This window comes from Magallana gigas, chromosome 5 (genome assembly GCF_963853765.1).
Source record: "Magallana gigas chromosome 5, xbMagGiga1.1, whole genome shotgun sequence".
Lineage (NCBI taxonomy): Eukaryota > Metazoa > Mollusca > Bivalvia > Ostreida > Ostreidae > Magallana > Magallana gigas.
This window is the reverse complement of record NC_088857.1, coordinates 41,958,264-41,978,590: the sequence shown is the minus strand read 5'-3', so window position 1 is coordinate 41,978,590 and position 20,327 is coordinate 41,958,264. Positions and strand designations below refer to the sequence as shown.

General features: G+C 34.2%; 2 protein-coding genes across 6 annotated transcripts; one reads left to right on the top strand and one right to left on the bottom strand.

Annotated features, from left to right (window-relative positions):
- Positions 1-389: 389 nt before the first annotated feature.
- On the top strand, positions 390-19,275 carry LOC105333624 (soluble guanylate cyclase 88E). 5 transcript variants are annotated; one of them, XM_066085533.1, is made up of 15 exons: positions 390-539; positions 2,469-2,539; positions 3,584-4,279; positions 4,997-5,152; positions 6,007-6,194; positions 7,483-7,612; positions 8,033-8,179; positions 8,730-8,876; positions 9,940-10,099; positions 10,299-10,408; positions 10,498-10,587; positions 13,364-13,479; positions 14,092-14,136; positions 15,374-15,480; positions 19,005-19,275. In XM_066085533.1, exons 3-15 carry the CDS (start codon positions 3,632-3,634, stop codon positions 19,121-19,123), a joined length of 2,163 nt encoding a protein of 720 aa, XP_065941605.1. In that variant the 5' UTR covers positions 390-539; positions 2,469-2,539; positions 3,584-3,631; the 3' UTR covers positions 19,124-19,275. The 5 variants fall into 5 exon arrangements, 3 of the variants coding, with proteins under 3 accessions (XP_065941605.1, XP_019925004.3, XP_011434973.3); XR_010714222.1 differs by lacking the exon at positions 390-539 and adding an exon at positions 13,809-13,854 and having other exon boundaries at positions 2,189-2,539; XR_002200201.3 differs by lacking the exons at positions 390-539; positions 14,092-14,136 and adding an exon at positions 13,809-13,854 and having other exon boundaries at positions 2,189-2,539.
- LOC105333623 (fibrinogen-like protein 1) lies at positions 9,445-13,288 on the bottom strand. Its single transcript, XM_011436668.4, has 4 exons — positions 12,526-13,288; positions 11,974-12,224; positions 11,596-11,714; positions 9,445-11,510 (listed from the first exon to the last, which is right to left on the bottom strand). Exons 2-4 carry the CDS (start codon positions 12,222-12,224, stop codon positions 10,768-10,770), a joined length of 1,113 nt encoding a protein of 370 aa, XP_011434970.3. The 5' UTR covers positions 12,526-13,288; the 3' UTR covers positions 9,445-10,767.
- Positions 19,276-20,327: the final 1,052 nt, after the last annotated feature.

The window sequence follows — 20,327 nt, the reverse complement described above, 5'->3', positions numbered from 1 at the left end:
ATTAATTAGTATTCATTACAATTCTGTTATCCAGTGATATCCAAATTAACTGGGTATATGTGATTTTAAAAGGAAGAGTTAAGGAATTCACCCACCCATTTAATTTAAATACATAAATAAAACACAGCTTTACGTTATAAATGGTAAACAACATGGCGTTAAATTTGAATCATTGTCACAGCGGAAGTACTTTATTTTGGACAGGAGAGATCTCCGTCTCCAGTTCTGTTAAAACAGACACAAAACAACGAAAATCAGCCGCATATAAACGACTTAATTATGAAAATGAACTTAATCGTAGGGCAACAATATGATAGATTGTTCATTACATTGTGAAACATAGCTCCAAATCTTGATTCATCCGCAGTTATTAAAAAGATATTTTCTTCGACTCTGGTGTGTGGCAACTTTGTTTATTCAGGCAAAAGTCAGAAAAGGTTGAGAATAGTGTCGATATAGTTCAGGACAGGAGAAAAGAGTCCATTGCCTATTTCGTGTGAGGTCTGGTCGATGTAAGTTAACTTCAAGGATAATTATAGGTAAGTTAATACTTCACCTATCTCTGAACTGATTAACGATCCTTTTTTATGCTTGTCAGTCTTATCAAATTTACTTTCGCATTTCATATCAGCATTGCTAATAGGTTAACTTTTGCCACAAATGTTTCTTTGAATTGTAACACTTCTGACATATATATATTTATTTCCAGTAACATACATATTAAGTTCGACTTGAATGTCATAAACAACGTTAATGCTGAATATAACAAAAAACGTATGTATGAATTTTTATTTCTCTCGAGCTTTGTCCCTGAAAAAATAACTGACCACTACCGTGAAGCGAATCGCGGTGCGACAGAAACCATATTTGATGCGTTGGTCAGTGTCCCCAATAAGGGACTCTGCAGACCGCTACACAGCCAGTTCATTGTATCGTTTTGTCATGGATATGAAACAAGCCGTTTGACCGTTTTGTTTGAAAAACTGTTTTCGTTGATGAATTATCAAACGGAGCTTTTTTTTTTTACTTTGAAACTACAAAAAGGCAAGCGTAAACGGAAGCAATAAATGAACAGATCAAAATAATATGCGAATTATATAAGCAACGTTGATATTCTAAATATACAAATAGTGTATTCTGTACGTATTTATAACAGCAGTATTTCCTTGTTATACGGCATTGCATGGGCCAGGGAGAAAATTGTCTGACCACTACGTACATGTTAGACTCATTACATGAATCACCGTCTATAGCATTCTTTACAATTCATATCTGTGACCTCTGAACAAGCAGCATTGACATTTTAACTTGTTGATAATTTCAATCCCAACTTTTAAAACATTATTATTTTGTCAATAACATTCAATGCAGAAATATACATATATATATAAGAATACATTTCTTTAACAACTTCTGACTTCGTGTATTTGTAAAATCATTAAAATGTTGGTTTTTTTTCACGAGGAAACCGTTTGATGTCACAAAATTAGTTTTGTTAGGTAATACAACTTAAATTAGTTGATCAATTAAGGGATCGATACGTACAGGTAAAGGTTGTAAATTTTGCAAAATAAAGCAGAATTTAGAGTTCTTCGGAAAAAGACTGGAATGGCTCTCGTTTCATTGAAAACACTCCTGTTCTGACTCGGAAGCCTATAGAATCAATCGGAATATTTTCTTATGGAAATTATTATTCTCTTCTGTTGCCTGGGAGTTTTGTTGATATAATTCAAGAGCTCTTTGTTCTGCAAATACGACTCTAGGACAATTTACAGCGGAGGAAATACTTCGAGAGAGCTCTTTAAGTCGGAATTGGGTCATTCCCGCTGATGACAAGTCCATTATTGTCTATGTAAAAAAAACCCTAAAAGTAACGAAAACAAAACATTTACGGTGTATAAGAAAACTTTTGAATTAGATAAAAATCTTATATACATGTATTCCACTTTACTCTGAGTTTGTATAGATAATAGTGTTGAATTTCTACGGCCTCGGGAGAAATCTAACCTTTTAGAATAATACATGCAACGAAAAATAAAATATTTCAAGTATTTCTTCAAGATATTATATTAAGAAAACTATTACATGCATGAGTAAGTTATAAAGCTGTGTGCTGAAGTCCTAGATTGTCTCTCTCGCCTCAGAGATTTCATATCTAACACGAGTTAATGTTCGCTAGGTATATCTTAAAGCATCAGTTTAATTCATCCTGTGTGTAGACAAGGACTGTGATGAGCTGTTAAAGTGACAATGTCATCGAGTGAATGTTAGTACACTAATTTTACCGACGTTTAGAATGGACGCGCCAGACAGCACGTGCGGGGTCATTACACCATTAAGAACAATAATCGATGAATCTTGATTACCGCTGTTATTTAGAAACATATTTATTCCATACACAAGATGACGATGTCTTGACCACTTTAGTTTTCGCCAACCAATGGAGAGTGTTTATTCATTTTTACTAGCACTGCACCTGCTAAATAAGACCTGCAAGGTCCGCTGTTCCTTATGAGGAGTAAAGAGCTGCTGTGTTCAGGTGAGTGTTTTTTTTCTAAATTATATATAGATTTTTTTTCAAAAATATATTGCTATTACGGATGAGTCTTTTTAATTATTTTATCATTTTTTAAATAATGATATTCAACTATTTTTTTTCTCAGTACATTTACAACGCACATGTTCACAGAATATGTGTTTACTAGAGTCTAAACTCTGTGGCTTGGTGATAAAAGATTAATGTATAATTATCACTTTTCCCTAAAAAACAAATGCTTCTTTGAAGTAATCTAGAAAAGATTGCATGTTATCACAGCTTCCTCGGGCTATCAATAAGGCGCTGTGTTTGAATGGAAGTGGGTGAAAAGGTCGTATTTGCTTTCCATCGTACATAAACTGAGTTTGTATTGAAAACTCCCATTAATAAAACAAGTTTTTTTTGTAAACGACGTTTTCCTAAAACAACATTTCAGCGCAAGATTTTCAAAACTTTTTAATCTTTGCTGAAATTCTCAAATTAGAGTCGTCAATTTACATCAATTCTATGACTTTCTAAAATCAATTAGTTTATTTAGTACTTGCGGTGCCAAGCAAATTTGTCAGATCGATGTTAAGCGCAAACTTCACTGCACAGCCCATGCCAAGGGCGTGCATGCAAGAGATTTTATAGATAGGCTTTTTGTGATTTTATTCTCTCTTAAAATTTACAGCTACTTTATTGAGGGTTAATCACCAATCACTTACTATTGTCATTAGAATAATTGAATGAAACACAATTTGTTAGTAGAGAGCATCTTCATGATTGTTTAGATATAAGAAATAAATAAACATCACAATTATCAAATCAAAAGTGATGCTTTGATGATAAAAATAAATGGTTGATAGAAAACTGACCAGACCAAGTAACTCTGTTTTGATACAGTTGACCAATAACATCCCCATACTGTATATAAACAACCCGTATTATACCAGGAGAACTATTCCAATGTTCAGGAAGTGTAGGGTTAACCTGGAAAGAAATAAGATAAGTGTTTGAAGTGTAAACGTGCTTCGCTGAATGAAATGAGCTTTTCTTTGATTTTAGCGATCTTTGGATACTTCGCCACTTTTGATAACTCTTTCGCCAGTCTCCATGATGTATGGGTTGCTACTAGAGAGTATACAACATTACATCATAGAGAAATATGGAAGGGATCACTGGAACAAAATCCTTGAGCATGTTCAGCAGAAGAACATTGTTTTTACTACTCACCAGATTTACACTGACGATCTAGTGAAAAGAATCGCCAAAGGATGTTGTCATGTGTTCAACGAGCAAAAACGGGAGGACGACTACATGTTGTTCTTTGGTCAGTGCTTTGTGAAATTCTTTAATCACTGTGGATATGACCAAATTGTTCGTCTTCAAGGACGTCACTTCCGCGATTTCTTACACGGTATTGACAACCTTCACGAGATGATGCGGTATAGCTACCCTCGGATGGTTAGTCCGTCCTTCCTCGTCCAGTCGGAGGACCGACACGGCTGTGTTTTAAGTTACCGCTCTAAACGAACTGGATTTAAGAACTACGTAGCAGGACAGTTAGCACAGTGTGCCAAAATGTTTTACGACATTGACATAGAACTCGAGATCTTGTTGGAGGAACTTCTGACTACCGGATGCAATGTGACGTTTAGGATTAACTTCGACAATTCTGCCTACTGTACTCCTTTGCAAGCTTCGGTCCTCAACAATTTCTTTGACGACATCGAATACATTTCAAACGAACTATTCTTCAAGGTAGAAATTTTCTTACAATCACCCACGCGGTAACAAACAATTTCTTTTTAATAACGACACATATTGCCACAAGGAAACAACGATATCTAGTGCACGAAGCCGTTATTGGTGGTTAAAAAAATGGTTTATTTCTTCTTTTCAAACTTCCGTATTTCTCACTTGTTTCTTTACGTGTTCGCGTCATCATTTTTAAGAATGTCACTTGTTTTTATTTAATTTGGAAAATTAATTGAAAGGCTCTAAATAATCTATATACATGTACCTTCAAATTATTGTATCAGTATTCTGCAAATTACTTCCAAACAGTAAAACTAGACAGATATATTAAACATCCTTAAATGATTCTTAAAAAGAAGAGGCATCGTAACGATTTTAACTCAAAATTTTTATGTTATTTGTCTTTTATTTACATTTAAACCATATAACTATTTCGAAAGGCAATTATGATCACATTTAAACAGGCTCTCATGTTTACAAATCAGCGTTTTATAGCACATTATTTGTAAACTAAAAAAACCCGACAATGGTTGGTTTTTTTTTTTTTACATAGCAATGAGTTCTTACTTGAATATCGTTTGAAACTCGCCATTCTTGGTCAAGAATTTGATATCAACAAGTTAACTATTCTTGGAGGGGGTGGAGAGAAATACATCATTGATAATGACAATGCCACTTTAACCTTATGTCTTTTTTCGTACAATGTTTCTATGTCCTTAGGTTTTCCCGTTCAGCATTGTGTTCAATAAAGACATGGTCGTGACAATGACGGGAGACAGAATGTCCAAATGGCTAGATACCAACGATTTGATCGGCTCTTACATCGATGTTCGATTCAAACTCAGACGACCGATATTAGAGTTCACCTGGGAGAGTGTAAGTAAACCGACCACACGTCTGGACCATTTAATCCATCTCGAAATTAATGATATAATAAAATGATAGTGCGGTGCAAATACATGTCGGTGATATATTGCCTTAAGTCTATTGTTTAGTGCATGGTCACGAGTTCAAGCCCCGGTCGTTACAGATCAAAGTACCAATTGAAAAGCTTTTTAACGACGAATGTTTGGCAAAAGGTGATATTTAAAAAATGGTGACTCCGTGTCCTCATAAGATAAGGCACGGTATATAAGCCTCACTCCACTGGCCAAGGAGACAGTGGCATCAATTTATCTAAGCTTGCGGTATAATAACCAAAGGCGATGGCTCTATTACCAGTGCATCCAGCTTTTCGGTGATCTTTGACGGATTATAGATCATCTTTGCAACTATCTGCTTTATTTAATGTTTTTATATTCATTAAAACGTTTAGGTATTAGTCTTTCCAATTATAAGTCGAGGAGCATTTCTTGGATCTAGATTAATATTCCAAAAACGTATACATCGATTGCAAATTGAGTCGATAACCTAAATAGATAGGAAAATGCTACAATATATTTTCTTCTTCGACAATTAAAAAGTATTTCAGTTACATGCTAACTTCTGTCAAATGTCATACGAGCTGAGGTTTATGAATGACAGCTTTCAAACTTCTATCTCTGATAAATGTGCGAATCGTACAACGGACGTCAGTTCATCTTCCACTTCAAATTTCTAGTGCTAAGTGTTTTTATCAATCATTTTCAGCATCTTAATGTAAGCAAATAACCTTAACCCAGATTTCTTTCGTAATGTAACTTTGTAACTTCAAAGTTGGTTTTTAGTTTACATCATGGATATCATTTCAGATTATCACCCATCAAACGGTTGTGTTCGAACTTCAATGTGCCAACCTCACCCCTCGGAGACATTCCATTGCTTCAATTATGACGTCATTCAAAGAAAACTTCCTCACTAGTAAACATAAACTCATTTTTCGCGGACAGATGAGGTACATTCCGTGTTGGGACGCCATTGCTTTCCTATGCAACCCACTGTAAGCACAGAAAGAAGCACGTGGTTCATGTTTTTATGAGTGATGTTATTATTATCGTGGCTTTGTTAGGTTTAACTTGTTTATGTTTATTTTTTTCAATATACAGAATTCTATATTAACCTTTTTTTCAAAAGTAAACTACCGGTGTGATGGTATGATACAGAAAATAATCTTAATCATTTTGTCAAGAAGTTTAAATTCATAATCAAAATAACTATACTGCAATTGAACACGTGATATTTTCCGAGCAAAAGAAATTATAACCGATCTTTTCTTTAGACTGATATTGCCTCAATGTCAGATATAAAATGAATCAAGTGAATATCATTTTTTTTCAAAAGAATTTATCTTTAAAATATTACTGTACTTTCTCCATCTTTCGAATATCTCTCTATGTATACTAGTACATCTCTCTCATTGATATGCAATGTATAGACATGTTCATTGCTAATAAGTTTAGATAGTGACTCTAGTAAGGGGATGATTTATCATGTATTGATATCGATTTAGGTCTATATGGCTTCCTTTCTGCTCGGGATCAAATGATCAGAGCATTAAATCATTAGGAGAATTATTTGTTTTAAATGTGCAGACGTGGTCGCTATCAAGATGCATGTACTTTTAAAAATTATGATTGGGACAGATGTTCATGCTTATCACAGGAGATAGTAATTTTATAGATATGAATTGTCCTCATCAACACAAAGGTCAAACGTCATGTGAAAGTGACAAAAAAGACTCATCTTGGTGACCGTAATTCAAGAAAAAAATCGCGATTTTAAGCGACTGTTGACTCTATCTGTAAACATCTCCATGCTATTTCTCTCTGTCTGACGAGAGGTTCCGAGACCTAATCAATATTAACCAGCCCGGCATATGTTCAGAAGCACGCCTTGGTCATTGCTGACTGTTCTGATCAATTACCCGAACTTCTCCACGCCAGGAAGGAAACTTTGACACATGCAAAGGGACTTAAAAGTAAACTCTAATGTAGAAAGCCGTTGATCACGGGTCATTAAGCAAATAACTTACGTGGAACATTGAAACTTGTCACGTAGGTCCTCTGGGCTTTTGGGTTGTTAGTCTAGATCACAGATATTACCCATCATAATCATCATCAGCATCTTTTTGTTTATTAAAAAATCAGACAACAACGTCCTAGTTAACAATCAAACATATTTCTACACCCAAAGTAATCTCTGAGCATTTTACTTTTTCTCTTCTGATAAAATGCATTTGTTTGAACGTTTTTTGGCATTAATGGACCTGTGTGCTGGCTTCTTTGCAGAGTTGGCTCCCTGGATGATATGAGACGAGTCGGCTTGTACATTAACGACCTCAACCTCTTTGACTGTAGCAGGGACATAGTTCTTAATGGCTGGCAATATGCATCGCAACTGGAATTCTCCCTAGAACAGGTCTGCATTAACCCCACTGAACGTGAATGTCATCATCAGTGATAACAATAGTGCAGTTCCATGTATCCACATATTGATAGTTACTGTTGTATAAACGATATGGACTGCTTTTTAATGAATGAAGAACGTAAACATATATACATTCTTTGTCAAAAATTGTGCTAGAATTTATTTTATTGGTTTCGTATCTGTTGGAACCCCCAGCCCACATCTACACGTCCTTAAGATTAATATGACGTCTTAAATTTTCTTTTTGAATTATTAGAGACCTCATCTTAAAATAGACACAATTAATCATATAATGAAATCACATAAATTTCATTAGAATTATGGTCTTTAAAAAACATGTTTCTCTATCCTTCTGCCCTATTAAAAGAATGACCCAGTGACTGAGATTTTATTCTGCTGATAACATTTCAGCAACAAGACAAGAGCAAGCTGATAGAGGAGACCATGGAGAAACAAGAGGAATGGCGGAATAAGAGCGAGGCACTCCTGTACTCCATGATCCCCAGAACCATAGCAGAGAGGCTGAAGCGAGGCGAAGATCCGGTCAAAACGTGCGAGGTGCGCACTCACACATTGCCACTGAAATCAACGGGTTACATTAGGCTAATTCAAACCAATTTACTTTTCCTATTATCCTGCATATAAACAGAAGCCGACTTTTCATCTGTATCAGACGATGTCTAAATTCTGAAATAGCTTTTATCTTGAATTCCTTTACTCAATCCACAGCTTTTATCTGACTTGTTGTTTTACTATGTTGAAGACTTCATGTCTGTGCTTTGTCCAAGCAAAGTTTAACGCTTTTTGCAAAAATACAACCGAGAATGGTTGTTCGATAGATAGTGTAGCCGAGTCTCTATATTCAAACATAAATATGAAACGTTATGGACATTATAGAGTTAAATGAAGCTGTATACATGCAATGGCCAAGAGATTGCATTTTACCGTTATTATTTTAACATTAACCTCCAGTCGTCTGAAATAACGTCCATGACGGTCTTCAGTGATAGCTCTTTAAAGACAACATAAACCATGATCAATCTATTCCAATAGAGCACCCATGATCGTTTTGATGAACTCAACTTAACTCCTGCCATTTCTGTTGTAGATGTTCGATCAAGTGACGATATTATTTAGTTACATCGTGGACTTCACCGACATTTGTGCGGAGGCGTCGGCCATGCAGATAGTTAAATGCATTAACGCTGTGTTCACTTGTTTTGATGCCGTGGTCGACAAGTATGACGTGTTTAAGGTACATGTGTACATCTTCGTACTCCAAAGGTCAAACAAAACATTTAAGGTTGTTTGGGACATTTGTTGATTAAAGTACATTATAATTAAAATACTTTCACCGGTTTAGAATTTTCAAACTTTACAATATTTAATCTAAAAATACGTTTTAAAAACTTTTGGAAAGGTCAAAATTTCAAAATCCCCAGTGAGGTTCGAACTCATGACTTACAGGTCCGTGGTGAACTTTCCAAACCAATGCGCTACGCTGTTAGATAAAAATTTTGGGAAAGAAACCATATTTATAAAATTATAATGAATTTTATTATCTATTTCGAAAATTGATACGTCACAACATGGAGGTGTCCCATACAACCTTAAACATCTTTAATTTATTTTATGTATATAAATATACATCTATAACGAAATAGGTTCAAATGGAAACAAGTTATTCAGACTTTCAAAATTTATTTTACTTTTAACAAAATTCAAAACTTATTTTTCACAAGTCATTGCTAATGCACAATGAACTATCATGTAGGACCAGATATTTTATCCACCACAAATTTGAATAAGTTTGAAAAGAGTAGTGAATGTATATTCTCTCTTTCTTAGAAAGTAGTTTTATTATTGGTTAATTTCCTCATAAAAGACATACCTCAGGGAGGTGCATATAAATAAGCTAGAAAATTAAAGATACTCAACTAATCATTGCCTTATAATCTTACAAAATAAAGCCTGCAAATGTGTTCAAACCCACTTTAAATTCCCAGGTTTCAATAGAATGTTTTCTAAATAGCGTGGTTCCGTCTTTACGCTGAAGAAGTCATGATTTGAAAAAAAAACCCACTTAGTTTCACGATAATATAAAAACCATATAACATAAAACACAGTTTATGCAAACGCTTTCATAATAATATATTTTCAATCAGATTCTGACGAAAAGCCTTTTAACATGTCATCTGATCTTAATTCGTCATTATTTTTATAATAACATAGTAAGAGGCTTGGTCTTTAATGTAAAAAAAAAATGAAATCCTATCGTTAATTGCAAAAAATGTTGATGCCTTGGAAACCTTTTTCAGGTGGAGACGCTAGGGGACGCTGTGTACATGGTAGCGGGTGGAGTCCCGGACAGGAACGAGAACCACGCGGTCAATGTGGCGGGGCTCGCCATAGAACTTGTGGAGAAGGCAGCCAGTCTCACCGACCCCGTTTCCGGGGACAACCTCCAACTCAGGGCCGGTCAGTTCCTCAAACTATACCTCACAGAATCTGCTCAATCATTACCATTTCTTTGCATTGTTACTATTACTGTGCATCATATGATTTAAAAAAAATTACACATGTGTTGTATACATTTCTTTGCACAGTTTTAACCGTGGATTATAAATATATGTATAGGTAATGTGTCTATAGTTACGTATATTGTACGTTGCAATAGGTATGCACACCGGAAGTGTGGTGGGAGGGATCGTTGGGAAGAGGATGCCACAGTACTGCCTGTTTGGGGACACGGTAAATACAGCTTCAAGGATGCAGTCCTACAGCGAGGTTAGCGTAAAACACAAAGAGTTTGAATGGAATGGTTTTGTTTACTTCCATCAAGTTAGAACTGATTGATTTTCTTCTTCTCTGTTTAGCCAGGGAGGATCCATTTGAGTGAACCGTGCCACGAGTGCCTAAGGGGGAAGGGGTTTACCACTGTCTTTCGTGGAACGCTAAACGTCAAGGTACTGTACACATTTTAAAATTAAAACCAGTAGAAAATCTACAACACCTATTCTGATTTTCATGCCATCGATACAAAAGCGTCATGGACCAAGGAATAAAACTGTATTAGTTTGCATTTTTAACAAATAAAACACAAACACTATTTTCATTTAACCGTCACAACGTTTCCATAGAGAGAATCAATTAGGATCCGGCTCGTTTGTTGTGTTGCTTGGAAGAGTCGGCGGAATTGCCTCCAATGCTGCAAGCTGTTCAATTTCCACTTTGATGGCAAGTGAGGGCTTAATCTTCATTTCTACCCGTTTTAATGAATAGCTATACCGTCTTTTCCAGTGATACCAAATGATTCCTTTCACCAGTCCGTCTTGGGTGATGGGTATAGTCCCACCCTGTACATATCGGCCATTAAGCGCACTGTAGCCACAGTCCCGGTACCACCATCCAGACTCGTCCTTTCTCGCGCAAGACGAGAACCACATATCGTAGTCTTTATCATATGTACTGAATTTCATGTTCTGGTGGTAGCTTAAGAAAGAATCACCGGACGTCCCAGAATAACCGGAAACGATCAGTCTGTAACCGTCCGCCTCATTGGATAACGCAAAATGGTCATACGTCGCGTATGCCTCATCCCCTTCCCAATCCCAGAGGTCAATTCGCAAGGTAAAATTGTTAGCGCGTGTCATCAAGTGAATATATTCGTTTCCTAACCAATACTCCGTATTTGGATTTCCGAACCCGAATGCATAGGCATCCCAGTTCCGGGTGAAATTCACACTTCCGTCCTGGCGTCGCTGAATGACCGTCCACCCTCCTCGGTCGGTTTCCATGTCACACCATATGTTCAGGATCTTTCCGTTGGAGAATCTGATAGGGTACACCCCAGAAGCACTGAACCCGTTCATTTTCAACTCGTTGCAATCTGTAAAAAAGCATCTCATTTTAACCTCAGGTATTATTACACAATGCACTTTATCATTGCATGAATGATATTAAAAGGAAAATACCTCGAACTAATGGTATGTTGGGGAAGCTTGGTGCCATCTTTTTATATTTTTCCACTTCTAGGGACTCAATCTGCCGGCGCGTTTGTTGTTCGACCTTGTTGCTCAACACTTCCAGTTTTCTATTCAGCAAAACAAGTACTCTTCGTCAATCATTCCATACCGATTAATATCTTTCGTTTTATCTACAGGACACACTCATCAATCAAAGAAACTAATGTCCTAATTAATTTTATTGTTCACAGACAGTCTTTCAGAATTGTAAATATTTCCCTCAAATTGAACTAAAAGACTTTTCAGATCTGGGTTTGGGGGGCTTCTACTAGCAAGTTTCAGAATATATTTGCCTAATTATGCCAGAACTATATGAATGAGACTTACGTTATGACCTCGTTTAGGAGAGTGTCGTGTTGGGTTTTAGAGGCCCCAAACTCCTCATTTAACCTCTCTAATAGGTTACATTGATGTTCGTTTTGTAGTGAGGGGGCCAGTGTTCTGTACTGTAGGGTGGAGCACACACTGGGTGCCCCTGAGGACGTGTAAGGGGAGGATGAAAACAATGGGTCTTCCTCCTGACTTTGCGATGAGTATAACATTCCTAACAACTGTATCACGACGCCTACGGAATGCATCTGTAAAAAGTAGATAAATAATACTGTAAAAAACAGTGGAACAAAAGACATGCTTTTGTACTCAAGGCCGTGGCGTTATACGAGGTTTTTATTTAGCTCAGACGATTCCCTTCAGAGTTAACTTTTAACTTGAACGATACTTTTTCTGCCTCTAGATTGATACATGGATTCAGACAACCTTCTTTGAACTATACTGGTATTATGAACAACTGCATGTACTACTAATCCAAATTGATCTTGGCAAAAGAGGATGTACTTTTATATTGTTTTTAACCATTTCGGATGCTGGAAAACAACATACCTTTCAAGTTTTATAAGATAAATCCGCTTTTCCACTGAAAACAAAGCCCGTATTCTTCACACGCACCACCTGGTTATAGAACGAAGTCCATGTGCCCACATAAACGTTCAAAACTTTCGTCGTTTCTTATGCAAGATTTGATACAAGATGCCTCAGTCATAATGCAACTGATTTTATTGACCCCCGTCTAACCCGAGATAATATGAGCCGTTAACTTCTGAGGAATATTTAAAAGTACACGGGGATGAATTATTAAATTAAATGAGGATTGTGAACATATGTTTACACGCCATGAGTCTTAAAGAACAGTGAACGTGTTTTTTATAGTGAATCACGTCGGATTGTGGTATTATGATCAAATATTTTGGGTTAAAACTTGAAGTGTCTCGCATAAGAAACACATGAACAGTTTTTGTCATAATATGGTTCAGACGTAATGGCTTAGCGATTTTCAAAAATATAAGTACATGTATATTGCTAAAACCAACCGGAGAAGTGTATTGTACTTATGCCATTTCATTTACAATTAACTCCTCTACCTTTAGGTATGAAAATATTTCGGTCTATGCATAAATAGAATTAAAGATTAAAATAGCACCATTTTTCTGGAAAAAAAATTGTTTCAATATTCTCCAACCGCAAATCAGTTCATTCAAAGTTCCTTACTTTTCAATTCTCTAGATCTTATATTAGCATTGATTTGTTGAGAGTGAAGCAGTGGTAAGTTAACAATCACGGCAGAAATTATAATATTATGGCTCAACTCTCAGTCCGTGAAATTTATTGATGGATTACAAAATATTATATATATAGCCTGTACATGTATCTTTTGTTATAGGGTAAGGGGGAGATGAATACTTATTGGTTGGCGGGTAGAGATGGAGAAAAAAGAACAAAAGTTATATGTGAATTATTAAAAACTGAAAAGGCCAAAAAGATGAAAACACAATATCGGTAAGTATTTCGTACAATGACAATTCTTTAATTCCTTTATTGACTTATTGTGCATAGGATGCGTGTTTAGAAATTAAACTGAATAGCAGAATGCATGTCTTATGAAACTGTTTCTTTTCTTGCAATTCTAATAAAGATTTACGCAATGTATGTTGTGATTTTATTATCATACAAGTTTTTAACCAAATATCTAATACTAATACCACGGACAAGTCTTAAAAAATTAAAATGAATATGCAATTTAGAAGAAAAAATATCAAGTTTGGTTGAAAACAGAAATGGCAAAATTCTAATATCATCGCATAATAGAATTAACTTAAAACTTTTAGATTTCTGAGTTTCAAGATACCAAGGTTCAAATTATGTAAAAAGAAGGTGAGAAAGTTGAATCCCTTTGTTGCTTAGATCTGGCATGCGCATTAATTGCTTGCACTTGTCGGTTACTTCAACCAATGCTGTTCAAATACTAGTGTGTTAATGTCCGTCAAGTTTATCTCTAGTGACGTCACTAGAGATAAATGATTTTAAATGTGTGTAATGATTACATTGATTCATTTTCCTTCCGGGAATCACTTTTATGATTTTTTTTAATTGCATAATTGTAAAATCCAGGTACACCGATGTAAAACCGTTTTCATTCTTCCATGCAAAACTGAGGTGAGAAGAGAATTTGTATATTAATCTATGACGTAGGAGAGGTAGCAGATCTGACTAGTTTCTAGGGTGGCGGCGTCCATAATTCCTCCAAAATTTTGATGTCTTATCAGAAACTTAATTTAGAATATTTTGTATCAAGCGTGCTAGGTAAGTTTCATTAAATACGTGTCGTCAGAACTCCTTTATGACGTAATTGAATGCTAGCTCTGTATTGCTTGGGAGTATAAAGGAACGGGGTTTTTCAACTCCTAAATGCAAGATTAAGATAAAAGCAGTAGTAAACACATTATGATTTTGGGTGTGAAATTTGTTGTTTATTTGTTTTTGCCGCCTCAAACTACACATTAATTTAAATAAGAGCTGTCTGTTCCTTACAAGATATATGTGGTATGTAACGCTTAATCACGAGTTTGATTTGAAACTGCATGCTGCAAAATTCGTATACTTAAGAGTACTTATCTTGCATTAGGAATGATAGCATGTTCAATAAATCATGGCTGGGGTAAACTTTAAGCGTCGCCTGGCTTTCATTATAAATTTTTCACTTGTCTTAAGAAGATATTGAGTAGACATAAAAATGTTACTCTGTTTGATACATGTTGTATCGGCATATTTGTCTCGAGACATATTGCTGTAAGATTTTGTTCAACGGTCTTAATCAAGTGCATGCTAACTGGTGCGGATTTAAAGCATGGATTGATGGGTGATTAGATCAGTGCAAACCTATATATACTGGTTGTGGATGAAATGGTTATGTTAAATGTGCATATCTCTTCATGCAACACATATATACATTTTCTGCATCCGCTTGGCAAAGAATGCAAAAACATGTCATTTTTGAAAAATACATTTGAATAATTTTAATATTTTTGTCTTGATGTATTGTATTATTTAGTTAGAATATAAATCTGAAGTCTCCATCTCTAAAAAAAAAAAACAACCGAAAATATAACGTCATTTATAGTTTTCTTCGGAAGTTAAATTGAAGTGGATGTCATGAAGGGAAAACAATATACAATGAAGTACTTTTTTGAAAATATTTTTTTCATGCGCTAAAATTTATCCACTCATTTGAAAAGCACTGAAAGTTTAAAAAGAAATTGCGGACCTTTGATTATTAATCAAAGTAATTCATAATCAGATTAATTCATGTGACTCGCAAATCTTGCAAACGAAAAAAAATCTTCAACCATTAGAATTGTGTGCTGATGGTTCATTCTTTAACGTCAATTTGCAGCTCGTTCGACAATGGATTTGACCTGCATGGAATGCACAATATTACGAGTTCTGCTAACTTCTCACTGCTTCAGGCGGCAGCGGAGCAAGACGAGGCTGATCACAAAGGTACTAGTCACGTGACTGATATATAAATCACGTGTCAATTTTGTGTGACAAAGAGCAACACACAAACATGGCCCACATAAGTTTCAAAGTTTCTGACTTCATTGTTTATTGGAATCTGTTTAAAGTTTCACTAAGACAGTTTTTTATTATTATGTAAAAGAAAGTGAGCGCACGAGATGGTAAGTTTGCAGGAATCCTAGACACGAATCAATTGGGATTTAAATGTCTATAACCTCGAAAGGCTATGTACAGGTTTCAACAAAAATATATTATGTTGAGAGTCGAAGTACATGGCTATTCCGGTTATTAAAAAACTCACAAAGCTTTCAAAAAATGGCAATGAGAGGTAAACCGATAACTAGTTGGAAATGTTAATGCAAACATATTTTAATGAAGTTATATTTTGTGTATATCCTAAAAAACTAGTAATAAGAAAAGATTTTTTTATAGTGTTCATACAGCAGATCTAGAAATCAATAATAACAAATTAAAATATACCGGTATATTATAATTCAACATCATGTTATAATAACAAACATTTAAAACAAAAAAGTTTATTTTTAAAAAAAAGACAACCAGTTGGATTTGAACCCAAAACACTGAAAGTATGTATTCACTAATCCAGGACGAAACCACTGAGCCATGCGAGACTTGTCAATATATGCTCTATAAAGTACTGTTTGAAACCACACTGTCATATCAATGGACTTTGTTTTTTATCCCTCAAAAAATAATTTGAAAAAGTACATAATTAGTCATCTCTGGGTCATCTCTCCATCTTTTTTTAAAAAGCGACATTTTAAATGTTGAAATATGTTATCTTTACACGTTTCAAATTTGTGGAGAGAAGACCCAGAGACAACAAAATCATTTAAAAACAGTTTTAAATAAGTAGGATTTTGCATGAATTGCATCCTGTTGCTATATTTAGACCCATATTATAATAAAACCTTTTGCATTTCAAATATTTTTCCACTCATTCCACATCCAACAGAAACCAAATAACGGTTATAATTCGAAAAATATTCAAAATTAATTGATGAAATTTTAACTCTCCTTGTGCGCCCAGATTCCTGCCGAATCTACATCTTAAGCGCCCACATTCTTTTTAGTTCAAATATTACGAAAGACGAATAGGGCCACATAGTAACGAGATCTTTTCTCGTAATTACGAGATAATTAACTCGTACAATGTACATGTAATAATGAGATCTTTTCTCGTTATTACGAGATCTTTTCTCGCAATAATGAGATAATTAACTCCTAATAAGGAGATTAAAATATTTTTTTATGTGGTCCTATTCGTCTTTCGTAAAATATATTTAATATTATATGGCAATTTTTATTCCGCATTTATATTAGCTCGAGATTACTGTATATCAGCCCGAGAGCAGTGTTTTTTCTGCAATGTCGCCACCTTCATATCCCGCATGAATCACCAAAGAGAGTATTTTATCGTTTAAATAACCTATATCAATGCATTTGTAAACCAGACCTCTTAAAGATATATAAATGTACATTTATAGTTGAAAAGTCGATTTGCTACTAAAACTCAGTTTAGTAAAACACATTAAAAGAATTCAAATGTGAGATCAGAAAAATTAACATTTTCCTTAGGCCAGCATTTTTTTATTTTTAGATTTACGAAATATTTTTCAAATTATTTGGTGAGGAGGAGGGAAAAAAAATAAAAATAAAATTGAAAAATTTGTCCGTCGAGAAAAAAAATAAAAATAAAACAATTTTTCAACAACATTTTTTTTTATTTTTAAAATAAGAACACATGTCCAGGAGCTGCCATTTTTTAAAATATATAAGTAATTCTGGTTGTTGGTGATGTTCTTATCATAACATATTTTATCCATGGGCACTGAAAATTTGTGTTGATAAATTGTACATTCATGTATAAAAACAAAGGTTTTTTTAATATATATATATATATATACAAGTACATACTGTACATATACATTAAGACAAAAAAAAATTAAGGGAGTTTTCACTTCTTCCTTGCAGAAAAATAGGAAGAAGTTTGAGAAATCATTTATTTGATTAAATTAACAATGCCATTCACAAATTCAAAATTTAAAATATTGTTACTGAACATAAATTGGATTAGAAGCATGTCCATAAATGTCAGTAAAAAATCATACAAGTTTTTTTATTTAAAAAAGACTAACTAACTTTTAAAATCTTATTCATTTATGTAATTATACCTTTAATAAAGGAAATGTTTCGTTATTTTGTTAGCTTAATGACAAATAAAATCATTCTCTTTCCTTCAGTCATAAGACTCCTGTGTTCAGTGTGTTTAGGGTTATTAGTCCAACCCTATGACCCACTTACAACCGTTATGTAAAGGATCTATTTCCAAACGGTTAAATTATGATTATTTTAGAATTTATTTTGCAAAAATGTTTTTAAAAAAAGTAACTTATCATTTTCTTGTTTTTTTTTTTAAATTTACGGAATTGTGATAGAAAAAGACTTCAACTTCTCTTTCTTGAGGAAATTCTGGCTAAGTTGCCGATCACAAAACTTAATAGGGTCGTAAATTGTAGGGTTGGACGAAAGCAAACAGGAGTAGGCCCTATGGTGGTTTTTTGTGACTTCTAGTGCCTGTGACTTGATCGGAAAGAACTTGGTCTTTTTAATCAATGCATGAATAACAATAATTCAGACTACACATTCGTGATTGCATCAACATTTATTTTTATTTTTACCAGAAAGAAAATTTCGGGTCGGAGGAAAAAATAAAATTAATAGCTAGTTCAGGTCCTTTTATTTTTATTTGAATTTTTTTAAAAATAGGGTCGGCGGGTTTGTAAATCGAAATTTCAAAAAATGCTGGCCTTATACTGCATTCGATTACAGATACATAGAACTTTTATGGGATAAAATATATCTATTAATCAGCAGGCGATCTTTAAAAAATACCTAGTTGTCAATAGATAAAACATTATACTAACAAACTTTGTTTATTGCATGCATCATTTGAAAAGGTAAACATTCGTTACAATCCGTTAATATTTAGATTTATTCTTCATTAACTTAAATTTCAATCGTTAAGTTATCTAGCATCAGAGGTTATATGTGTACTGCTGGGCCTCAACGATTTTTAATTTGTCCATAAAACTCGTGTGTGCAACTTTACTTACCAAAAATGGCGATTCTCTCCTTTTGGTTTACCAAAAAGAGAATTTGATTTCTACATTGCTTAATATAAGTGTCTCATTTGGGTACAGAAAAATAAAAATGGGACATTATGATACAATAACTAATAAATATATGCAAATAGTAAATGCTTGTTAAATAAACACGTGTATAGTTACAAACATTTGTACAATTTTGCTTGCCAATGGTAACAACCCCGTCATCTCATTTGTTAAAAGAAAGAGATTGAGTCTGCTACAGAATATTTAAATAATACAAGTGTACATGTATTATTGGGTCCTCAGTCAAGAGTGCATGTACTTATTACACAATACATGTAGCTGGCTAGTAACTTGTTCGACTTTTCATTGTAGAATCAAAACCAAAAGCAAAGCCAAAACGTGCGCTCAAAAAGACAAATTCCAGTTCCTTAGACGCTGTAGCAGAAAATTCCTCAGATGAGCAATCAAACCCACGACCTGTTTTTGTATGAGATACAATAGACATGTCTGTGTGAAATACTTTGTAATCATGGATTACAGGGCCTTTATATTTCATATCAATGATTACATGACGAAGTGATGACAGTGACTTGTGCCTTCAGGAAGGACATTGTGTATTGAAAATAAATTTGTTGGAATTTTTTTTTTATTTTCTTGCCTTTATATTTTTATTAAAATTGGGCCAACAGTTTCAGAACCATACTCTTACCTTATACAAGGTGGTTGAACAAAAAGAAACAGTGTTAAAAAGTGATTCTATCTCAAAATACAATGTACATGTCCGTAGTGATTATGTCTCACAGTGATTTTGGATACTTGATTCTATTTATTTGCATCGCCTATATGCATATGAATATATCAGAACTAAAGAACTAGGAACTAAACTATGCTTATAATCGATCCGTGACCGTCGAGAACCAATGATAACAAATCTTGTATTTCTGTGAATGATAGAAGATAATAGAGAGTAAAGGAATTACCAGTCAGTTGTGAAATCGATATATCAGCTACATGTACCTATTTGTGCATGTATATACATGTGTTCCAACAAAGTAAAAACAACAGATGTAGCCGTCAAACCACGGGCATATATATAGCAAATTGTCCCAGAAAGAGAGGCAGAGGGTGAACATAACTGACTTCATTAGTATGCTTATAATAAAACTAGTGCTTTTCTATAAATATTCTATAAATATATGCAACAGAGGCACATGGACCTTAAATGTCACCAGAGAATAAGAATACATTTTATTAATCATATGCATACTACTAAGAATTGCCTGTATATAAAATTTGGTTAAGTTTGGCAAAGTAGTTTTTGAAAAGATGTTAAAAGCTGATTTTTTTTTAAAAATTTCGACCGACGTACAGGGCACCACGACTTTTAATGAAAGATGACAACATTTTTTTAAAATATTGAATTAATCATAAAGATTAAGTAAAGTAAAAATAACTAAATTGTTGTTAATGTACTTCAGTACGTTAGTTAGAAGAAATGGTCAGTTATTTCTATATAGGGACCTCAGTCTGACATCATCATTATAATTTTGCGATTAAATGTTGCTGAATGTTTCAACCGACCGATAAACCGTAAGAACTTTTGATTTGCTTCAGAAATTGAGGACAGCTCAGCGGATGTAAATATAAAAACATGTATTATAAATGAGATTAATTATGCTAATTCTCAATAACCTC